The sequence below is a fragment of the Hydra viridissima genome, unplaced genomic scaffold (genome assembly GCF_058129835.1).
Source record: "Hydra viridissima isolate aposymbiotic clone 2 unplaced genomic scaffold, HvirCarnegie_v1 scaffold_2, whole genome shotgun sequence".
Classification (NCBI taxonomy): domain Eukaryota; kingdom Metazoa; phylum Cnidaria; class Hydrozoa; order Anthoathecata; family Hydridae; genus Hydra; species Hydra viridissima.
In genome coordinates, this window is record NW_028324301.1 from 17,638,774 (window position 1) to 17,649,283 (window position 10,510).

Below are 10,510 nucleotides of genomic sequence, written 5' to 3' on the forward strand. Positions count from 1 at the left end.
TTCATCAAGAACAAATTGATAAACAATGGAAAAATTCTCAACGCTATTCCTCACACTTTCCTAACCAAGATGTTTCTTCGTCGATTTCGTTTTCTGATTCTGTCTCTGCTATTTGTTTTGTTATTTGGTTGTGGCCAAAATTGATTTCTTGATTTCGAAGATTCTTTTTTAGCGAATAAACTTTTCTTGACGGGTTTCTTGCCAGGTCTCCTCTTTCTTTTACAGTGTGAAGTAAAACAAACGCTGTTGATAACTATGTTACTCGTTTCTCCCATATATACTTATTATTTTTAAAGATCAATTGACTCTAGATCTTTCTAGGTGGGACCATTTTTCATCATTGTGAAAAAATAGTCCTACCAGAATCGTTAGAATAAGAATTGGAGCTTATGAAACGTTTAAGATCCTAAAGGTTTAAATTTACTTTTAAGCATATTTACATATTTCGAGTTAGTAACAAATATTACTATACAAAAAAAATCACCCCCACAGATATCTCTTCACAGATTCGTTATGTTAGTAGGCTATTTTACACGACATGTTGGTAGCATTAACTGATATTATACCAGGAGATGGCGCAGCTTTTAAGATATAAGCACTTAAACGTTTCATCCCAATCTCCCTTTCATCATTTCATTATCATAAACTTAAATCATTCTGAGTTTAAGAATTGTTTATACAGCATATTTTAAAGGAAATGAATTACTTAAATGAAAAATTTATCTATCATTAACTAATTGTTATAAGGTTGTATAGTTCTATTGACAAACTCACCATAAAAACTCGTTCACGAAATAAAGTACCCACAAGAGCGTTTGAAAATCTTGATAAAATTTTTGCTAGAGATTAATCCCAAGTATTAATCCCAAGAGATTAATCCCAAGTATTAATCCCAAGTAGATTTTCTAGAGATTAATCCCAAGTAGGGCTTCTAAATCATTAAAAAAAAGAAAAACTACCCAACATAAGAAAAAAAAAGGCCTTAATCAAATAAAAGCAACGCTATTTGCTTCCAGTAAATAAAGTATTCGGATTATTTTTCCACTTTTTGTAGCATTTCAAAGAGCATAAATAACCGATCATATTCGCAATCAACTTTCCACCTGTTCGACATCCATCAGTGGAAAGTTCTTGAGAAACTTGACATAAGTCAAAAGATTTAACGTAAGGAATGTAGTTAGAAATGCAGGGAGTACCACACGGACAAATTTTCGCATTCGTTAATTTGCTAACGATAGATCGAGGTGTTAAATTTTCTACGAAGGTTATCCTACAAAATAAATTGAAACTAAAAATTGGCGAACAAATGACAAGATTTTTTGCCCTTTATATTTATCAATAAACTGATGATTTAAAGGGCTTTTAATGTTTGAAAAACGTTACCTATTTTTTATAATACATCTTGCAGCTAACTCAAATAAACTTGAAAGGGTATCAAAAGAACCACCGACTTCTGATGGCTGATCATAAAAATTGCACAATGTGTTGCTAAATTCAAAATGAATTAAACTCAAACGCTGGAACGTCCACGGAATCGTGTGCATGTGATTTCCATTCAGATACAAGTATTTCAGATTTTTCAACAGGCCAAAATTACCTGGAAGATGCTCTATTTCGTTTTTGTTTAAGTTCAAAGTAACTAGTTCTTTTAAGTCTGAAAGACCATTTGGTAAATATTTTATTTTATTATAGCACATATCAATTGATTTTAAATTTTGGGCAAAAATCCTTGAAAGCAAACACGGTGGAAATTCTGTAAAGAGGTTATTGGATAAACAAATGAAATTTAAATTCGTTAACATGTCCATAGATGTAGGTAGACTGTTCAAACTGTTGCAACTAATATCCAGTCTTCTTAAATTCACTAACTTTAAAATTCTAGGGTCAAATTTCTTTAAAAAACAATTGTTGACTGCTAACTTCTCTAAGAGAAATGGAAACGAAGTTTTTATTGGATAGTCTGACTTTTTTTGAATTGATAAAGAGGTCTTAGGTTTTTCAAGATCACTGTACTTTGGTTGCAACACATTTTCTAAATTAACTTGAGTAGATACATCTCTGCCAGTAGATGCAAGTTGCAAGACTAGCAAAAACTTCTTGAGATCAGCAGTTGCTCCCTAATACAAAACTATAAATCAATAAAATTGTTATAAATTCTAAACCAATTGCAAGGCAAATAAATATTTTTTTTTTGCAAGTAAAACTTTCATAGAAAATGATATAAAGCATTTAGAAAAAAGATTCTTATTTTCAGCAAATGACTCAGTTATTTGTTATGGTCTACTATGATCTTTAGCTTTATCATTGCTTCTTTGTAGTAAGGGTAATAACCGATCTTCTCTGTGCTAAGTTGTATTAGCAAATCAACAAACCTAGACTGAATCTCCAAGTAAGCATTTTTAACAATCAAAAAATAGAGAGATTTCATATATTACATTCCTTGTTATAATCATCATATAAATATCATTCTTTGTTATAATTATCATATAAATATCATTCCTTGTTATAATTATTATTATTATCCTTATTATTATAATTAAAAACAAAAAAAAAAATACTTTAAATATTTTAGATTTAACTTCTCTACAGTTTACCTTTTTATTATTTAATCAGCCTCAGAAATATATGGAGTTTGAAATAAAAAATAATTAAAAAAAACTTCTACATAGCTTAAGGAGATTCAGAGAGCAAATGCTAAAACAATCAAAATTGTTTCTTAACAATTAGTTTCTCAATCACTAGAAGAGTGTCCCTCCTTTAACCTGTAGGGATATTTAATGCAGAACAGTTGTTAGTATTGATTGCTTATAGAACATCCAGGAGCATGTTCATGCTAATTAAAGACTTTTTAATCCTTAATTTCTTCCAACAAGATAATACAATGTGTTTAACATGGTGTTTACTTTGAACCAAGGTTGTCAAAGATGCAACATTTGACTTGAAAGTTAGGGAAAGTAGTATCAATACAAACACATAAATCGCTTTTTAAATCTTAACATATATGATTAAAGCCTTTTTAAGTTGTTTAACAAGTATTGAAAAAGTATATATTCAAATAACATATTGATATCAATTTTTAAAAAAATATTTTTTATTACATAGCAACTTGTGAACAAAGTCATGTACAAGAATCTTTTTTTACATTTTAGTTTTCTTGTTACATTAACAATGAAAACAAAGATTTTTATATTTAATTAAAAAATCTGGTAAAAAAACTATTTTTGGAATTTCTTCAGAAAGTACAGAGATCCACAACCTGCAGCCCACAGATTTATTTTCTTTCCAGAAAAGGATTTTTGTTTAGCAACCATAAATGAAAGGATAGGCCAAAAAATAAAGATTTCCTGGTAATATCAAATAAAAATAATGAAAATATATTCTTACTTAAAGTAATATTTATGCAATAGTAGTTAGCAACCTTCAAATTGTACTGACTACTGATGTTATCTAAGATAATGTGAAGATAACCAGGAAGTTTTTTTCATTTTAACTTTGAATACTTGACCTTTAAACTCATAAGTTAGGAGGTATATGAAACATAACAATATTAATACAGGTTGCAACCACCTGTATTACCCTTAAAATGACACAAAAACAGGACAGCCTATAATTTTTTCTAGGGATGGATAATTTTTTTCTTTTTAGTTTTGAGAGATGCCTATAAATGGGGTTTTTCCTGGTAAGTATGTTTTCTTTTCCTGGTAGGTATGCTTTCTTTGCAAATTCAAATTCCAGCAAATAAGCTTAAGGGTATCCTTTGTGCTTAGAAATAAACCTATATACACTCATTTTGACACATTCCCTTGTTTTATTTATACTCTTTTTAAAATTCTAAAACACCTTTACTACAAGTAGTTTTTGGGGTGCATCCACCTGTAGTAAAGGTATGTAGAGTTTTCAATTTTTACAAACTGACAATATTATAGAAAGAATTATAGTTTTTTCATTCTATCTGGCTATAAGCAATCAGGTTTTTTTTAAATTTAAAATAAAATTTGGTGTTAAAAAAACTCAGCAAAAAACCTTAGTATAAACGCACAACTTGCATCTTTTTAGACATATTTGCTTTCGTTTTAAAAAAGTTTATTTGATTAACAAAAAAAAAAAAAAATTAATCAAACCTTTGATATGACTATATCATGTGATGGTTCTTTCATACTTAAGGTACATTTCCCTTCATCAATAAATCGTCTATGTACTTGTAAAATGTTGTTTTTCACCTAAGTTTAACAACAAACTATATATTACTTTTAACTTTAGCTTAAACTAAACATATATAAAATAACCTAAATAAAAGAACTAAATAGTCCTATCATAGTTTTGGGTAGTAATATATATATATATATATATATATATATATATATATATATATATATATATATATATATATATATATATATATATATATCTGTGTGTGCATAAATTAAATTTACTTACCAAGTACTTTGATCCAATTTTATTCTTGGTAGTATGAAGCATAAAAAACACATTCACATTTGAAGATTTTCCTAAGGTAATTGTTGTGTGACATTTTCTTGATTCAAGATGTGGAGCAAGCCGATTTATAATCACTACTTCACATTTAATTAACATGCTTTTTTTGGTAACTGTTGTTTTTTTTTTTATTTCTTTTTTTTAAAAAAAAAAGAAAAAAAAACTGTTAAGAAAAGAAATTAATGAATGAAAATAACTTATATTTATCTTGAAATAAAAACTCTATTTTAAGGTTAAATAGATTTAATAAGGTTAAATAAGATGGCAGCAATCTACTACAATTATATACTTCTCTGTCACAGTGTTGTCACAGTTGGCATTAAAAACCAATCTAAGAAAACTCATTTATAGCTGGGTTTTTTTTTGGACTTTTTGATATTTTGAGATATTTTAATATTTTAAATCTATTGGTGAAATTTATAGCAACACTTCTAGCAACACTTCAGAGGGACAAATAATTAATTGTAAAAAACAATACATTTTTTATGTAACAATAAAAAAAGTATTGTTTTTTTTTTTTATATTGTCTATAAATTTGACCAGATATGATCAAATGAGGAAAATATTCTTTCAATTGACCCTTAGCCAGCAGGGGTTTGTATGAAGTTTTAAAATAAATTTGCAAAATCTTTGAAGCAGCTTTTTAGGAGTTGATTTCCCATTTTGTTGGTTAATGATTGACCACCAATCACTGCAAGATACTGTTGATATAGATTGCTCACAATCCTTGTGGAAAACACATATTAACCTTTTGCTTAAGCAGAATAACCCCAGAAACAATATCTTGATATTGATTCTAACCCCATTCCTGTGCTGCATCTTCATTTTTAGTAGCAAGTTTTTTTTACCTATAAGACAAAAAAACATAATTCAGATTTAAATATCTATAAAAAAAACTATTGATTAGATTTTAATATTTAATTCATAATCAACCATTAGCCTAAAGTGAGGATTAGCCATGAATGATAGAAAGATAATAAAGTGAGGATTAGCCAAGAATGAATAAAAGATAATGAAAAGGTATCATTTCGTTTTCATACCTCTTCCTATATGTGTGATAATAGTTAAGTTCAGGATTGTTCAGGAGTAACAAACACAATTTAACAATCTATAGTACAATAGGCTACAGATATTATGTTTTGTCTGAGCAGCTGTCAATTTGTATTCTAAAAAACAACACTTATAATGTTTAATTTTGCTGTATAAATTATTAAACGTGTAATATTTTAATTTGTGTATCATTTACATCTATAGTCTGACAGTCAAAGCAATCTGCCAATACACTTTAAATTAAAAAGTAGAACTTCACCAAATATTTTCAATTAGAATTGAAGATTGTTTATTCCTCTGAATATTGTCAAATTTTGAATAATTTTACTGATTTTATTAGGAATGCCGTGTTTATCTAATTTTCAAATAAATTGTGTAGCTTTTTCTTTTTTTTTTTTTTTTTTTATCTCCATACAGTTAAATTGGGAGTTCCAGATGTATCATTTTGAAGCTGAGGCAAGTGGTCTCACTTCTCATGCAGCCATCCCTTTAAAAAAAAAATTGTATAAAAGGTTTGGATAGGTTTGTTTAACTCCCTCATTTTTTTGTTATATAACAAAAAAAAGTAATGCAAATACTTTTGTTTTATACATTTCCTCAAGATCTTGTATGAAATGACAAAGGAGTTCAGTACAATACCTTTCTGTTTTCTTATTTGATGTAGAATCAGTTATGCATAGGTGATTAGATTTGTCTGGCATGTACACTGTAGGCAATTAGTTAACTATCTGGCATAAAGTGTAACTTTAACATTTATCTAAGAGCTCTGCTCATTTTAAATTGAGATCCTGGGTAGACCATAATCTCAATCTCAATTGGAGCAGATGCATCACTTTTATTTAAACAATTAAGCAGAAGTAAAGTGTCACTATTTTTGCTCAAACAACTTGACAGATTGAGATTTTTATGTTTTTTATTTATTTTTGGTAAAACTATTTTCAGTTTTAAATGTTTTAAATGAGGCTTTACTTATTCTATCTTGTTGCTTAGTGAAGCATGACAATATTGACAAAAAACCTTTGTACTGTTCTCAACTTCAGTCACTTGCTCTCATTCTATGCCTTTCTTTCTCCCACTTCCCATAGACTTTTTTCTTTATAACCGCTTATGAAATTTTACTTTAAAATGTAAAATATATAAATACACATAATTTGATTTCTTTTTTCTTCTTCTTCTTTGCTGTACTACAATTCTTTTTTAAATTGTTTTAAAAATTCTCTTTTATTTTTGATATTTTCTCAAAAATTTAAATGGCGGTCCTGCAGCATTTTTCAATTGAACGGTGGACTTAACATATTTTTTTGTCAACATTGATCATTCTAAGTCATGGCTCAATAATTTGTAAATCGTGTGCCTCAAGAGTATATTATAATGAGCTAGACTAGATATTTAAATGCTCAGGTCATATTTGCAATCACAGTGGTGAAGAAGATAATAGGTGCGCTTCAAATTTCAACTCTTCACAGTAAATAGTTATTCACAATTGTTGTCGATAAAATTTCTATTACTGAAAGACCATTTTTTCTAAATATCTACTGTTGTTGTTTATTGTTATTTCGTTCGTACAAATATGTTTATATTAGAAAACCCGATTGTTCTGAAGAGTCACCTGGATGCGCAACCAATAAAAACGGGCGATCAGAAATTATAAAATTTACTTGTTTAAGAAACATGATCTCTTCGAAAAAATAACTTGTAAATATTAAGTATGGGTAGCATATTTGAAAAATATGAAAAGAGTTAGCATTGAGCGTTGCTATAGAGAGCTTCTATTTGGAAGAATAGAGGAAAAACTCATTACTTTCTAATAGGAAAGTCAAAGTTCTTTTAAAATTGCTCACAAACATAGAGATTGGCCCAATAAAAAATCAAAAGAAATCGAATGACGAGTCTAAATTTTCGTAACTTTTGTGCGGGAAAGCTGTTGCTAATGCAACTCTAAGTGTGATAGGTAGGTGTATTTTAAAGTTGCCAGTATTTCTATCTGATGATAATAAAAAAACTTGCTGATATCAAATTTTTGGTTGTTATGTTTGAGTATATTTTTGCTAGTTTTGTTTAGTTTTACCAACAATCGACAAGTCAGAGAAATATGTTCTTGTACCACATGCAAAAGATTTAAGAGTTGTTTGCAACATTGTTAGTTATAATCCAAAGCCGTCAATAACTTGGGAGTATCAGCCTTGGTCTTGCCCTATCAATAACAGTGAGTGTGAACCTGTTTCCACAAACTGGAAGACGGGTTCAGAAGCTGATATAGTGTTAGAAAATTCAAATTCTACTTTGAGGTCTTTTTTTAATGTTCCCCAGTCTGATGTTCGGAAGTTTTTCATAAGATGTATTGCAGAAAACCGCTATGGAAAAGATATTCATCAAGTTGTTGGTATAATTGACCAACGTGGTAATTTATTTAAGTCATTTAGTTCTATAGCCATTGTCTTTTATTGATGAGTAGAAATAACCATAACAACAACAAAGGAGAATAAAAAGTTCATTATGTAGCATTTTAGCAAAAAAAATTTTGTTTGTTTTTTAAAAAGGCTAATGATTTTTTACAAATGCTCATCCTAATTTTAAACAATGATTAGATGCCTCAAGCTACCTAAAGATAGAACCAAAAAATCTTTCCACAGATGAAGAGAGTTTATTGAATCTGACATGCACAGGACAAGCAGGGCTGTTCTTAGGTTTGTTGTGGCAAAAAGATGGTCTCAATTTATCATTATCTGACAATTTAATGGTCACAGAAAAAGGATCTTTTTTTGAAACTAAAGTTTCTGTATTAACAATTAAAAGACCCAAGCCAATTGATTCAGGGAAATACTTTTGCATTGGGATACCAGCAAGAGAAGGAAAAAATGTTGTGCTTGCATCGCAGGTCACAGTAAATGGTAAGTTGCATCAATTCACAGTACACAGATGAGTGGTAATCTAAGTATCAGTAAACTAAGTAATAACAGGATCACGATCATGTTTTGGACTTTTTTTATATGACTCACTTACTGTTTCTAATGTTAGTTTTTCTAAGTGAAACTTAATTAATTTGAATTTGAATTTTGGTCCAAATTCAATTAAATTGAATTTGATTTGACCCAAAATAATGGGTCCAATTCATCAAAAACAAAATGCAAACCCACGAAAAAACGCCACAAAGCTGAAATGCTGCAACTAAAGAAAACGTTATTTAAAATTTACTTAAAGAAATGTAAATCGTTCTCCTATGGAAAATTATTCATAATAGCAACAGTGGTATTCCATTAATCGGAAATTTGTGCAAGTGCATTTAGTGCTTGATGTGATTTGTTTCAATATGGAAAGTAAATATAAAATCGGTTGTTGACTTTCAACGGGTAAAACACAACAATTTTTTCAATAGTAGAAAGTCGTTGTCAGTTAATAATTACTTCAGTTGCTAGGTTTTTTAAAATTATTACAAAGTTAGAATTAGAGCAATAGCATCATCTTTTGTACATGATTAAAATGCGCTGAGAATAATGCTATGGATTAGTTTTGTAAAAATAATTCAAATAAAATGTTTTTTTACAAATATTAGATTTTCGAATACAAAGTAATTAAAACTAAACCAATTTCTAAAATAAATAAATAAATAAAGCAAAAACAAAATGATGTGTATTTTAAGTGTCTGAGATTGATCTGTATCCTAAAACATTTTCTTCGAAAGTTACAGGTACTAAGATAAGTTTTGAAAAAATATTTCGACTCCCACAATCTCCTTTGACAGCAATATCAATTGTTCTCAATGAAACTAAAGGCAGCATAATAGTGGGCTAATTTCACCTAGGAATTCAGATTCAAAAAGTTTAACTGTGTGTTCAAGTAGCCTATGACATGATTTACTTTAACCCCTAAGCTAATTTATGATGTTTTCCATTAATACTGCTTCAAAAATTATAATAAAGTTCTCACCAGGTAATTTTATTAAACCAGTTTCAACTTTACCGGCCAGAGCGAAATTGGTGAAACTCCCTTCCAAATATATGAATGGCGAATCCTTTTATTAAATTTAGTTCAGGAAGAAAGCATAAGCTACAACGAACATCTCGTTCGTTTAAAAGTAAGAGATTTACTATGTTCATGAAACTTGGGACATCTCTTTTTTTATTCATTCAAGCAGCTGAGAGCTAATTTAAAACAAGGTTATATTTAGTTGTACTTGTCATAACAGCCTTCAAACCAACAAATTTTCGCAAATCTGCATATATTATGTGTGAAGCTAGAGAAAAAATAACCAAACTAACGTTTACGCAAGAAATATTTTCTTTCCCTGTATATCTAATCCAAGAAGTGATTGTAGTGTAACATAGCAGTATGGACAGGGTTTTGTTGTTAAGTGGACCATTTAAAAACAAAATTAATTTAAGATCTGCTACAAAAAGAAAAGGAATCCTGTCTTTATAAACTTTATGAACTTCATGAAGTTAAACTGAACTCCTTTTGTTCAATCTCCTAAGGTTTGACAGGATTCTGCATATCACAGCAAATAAACATCAAACTTTTATGGTACATGCTTTTTGTGATATGCAGGAACAGCTTATTTGCCTATGTTTGATTTAACAAAATTAGTGAATTTCTCCATGACTTTAGAGGATATTCCAGTTTTTATCAGAAAATCATTCGAACTTTCACTGGAAAACTTGCCTTTTTTAACTAAATCAGGTTTTAAAACAATTTAAAGTTTGCATTTCACTTTTGAATAAAATTCCAAGCAAATGTTTGTTTTACCAGAATTCTCGTGATTCTCAACTTTGATTTTAATAAATGAATTAATAGTTATCTTTTGCTGGGAAAGTTTCATTTAAGATATTTTCAATACTTTTCTGTTGATTTTGTTTCGTTACAATAATGGACAGTTCTTTCCTAATTGAACAAATGATTATTGAATGTGAACGAGAACCACCTTTATAATTATCAAAATACTATTTATAATTATCTATTATTATTTGGT

The 10,510-nt window shown here is 28.8% G+C and overlaps 1 protein-coding gene across 2 annotated transcripts; it reads right to left on the reverse strand.

Moving 5' to 3' along the window:
- Nucleotides 1-713: 713 nt before the first annotated feature.
- LOC145186013 (leucine-rich repeat protein 1-like) lies at nucleotides 714-7,116 on the reverse strand. Of its 2 annotated transcripts, XM_090077280.1 has the most exons (5): nucleotides 5,535-7,116; nucleotides 4,438-5,342; nucleotides 4,122-4,220; nucleotides 1,384-2,117; nucleotides 714-1,270 (listed from the first exon to the last, which is right to left on the reverse strand). In XM_090077280.1, exons 2-5 carry the CDS (start codon nucleotides 4,591-4,593, stop codon nucleotides 1,003-1,005), a joined length of 1,257 nt encoding a protein of 418 aa, XP_089933406.1. In that variant the 5' UTR covers nucleotides 4,594-5,342; nucleotides 5,535-7,116; the 3' UTR covers nucleotides 714-1,002. The 2 variants fall into 2 exon arrangements, with proteins under 2 accessions (XP_089933406.1, XP_089933407.1); XM_090077281.1 differs by having other exon boundaries at nucleotides 4,438-6,096.
- Between the last annotated feature and the right edge of the window lie 3,394 nt (nucleotides 7,117-10,510).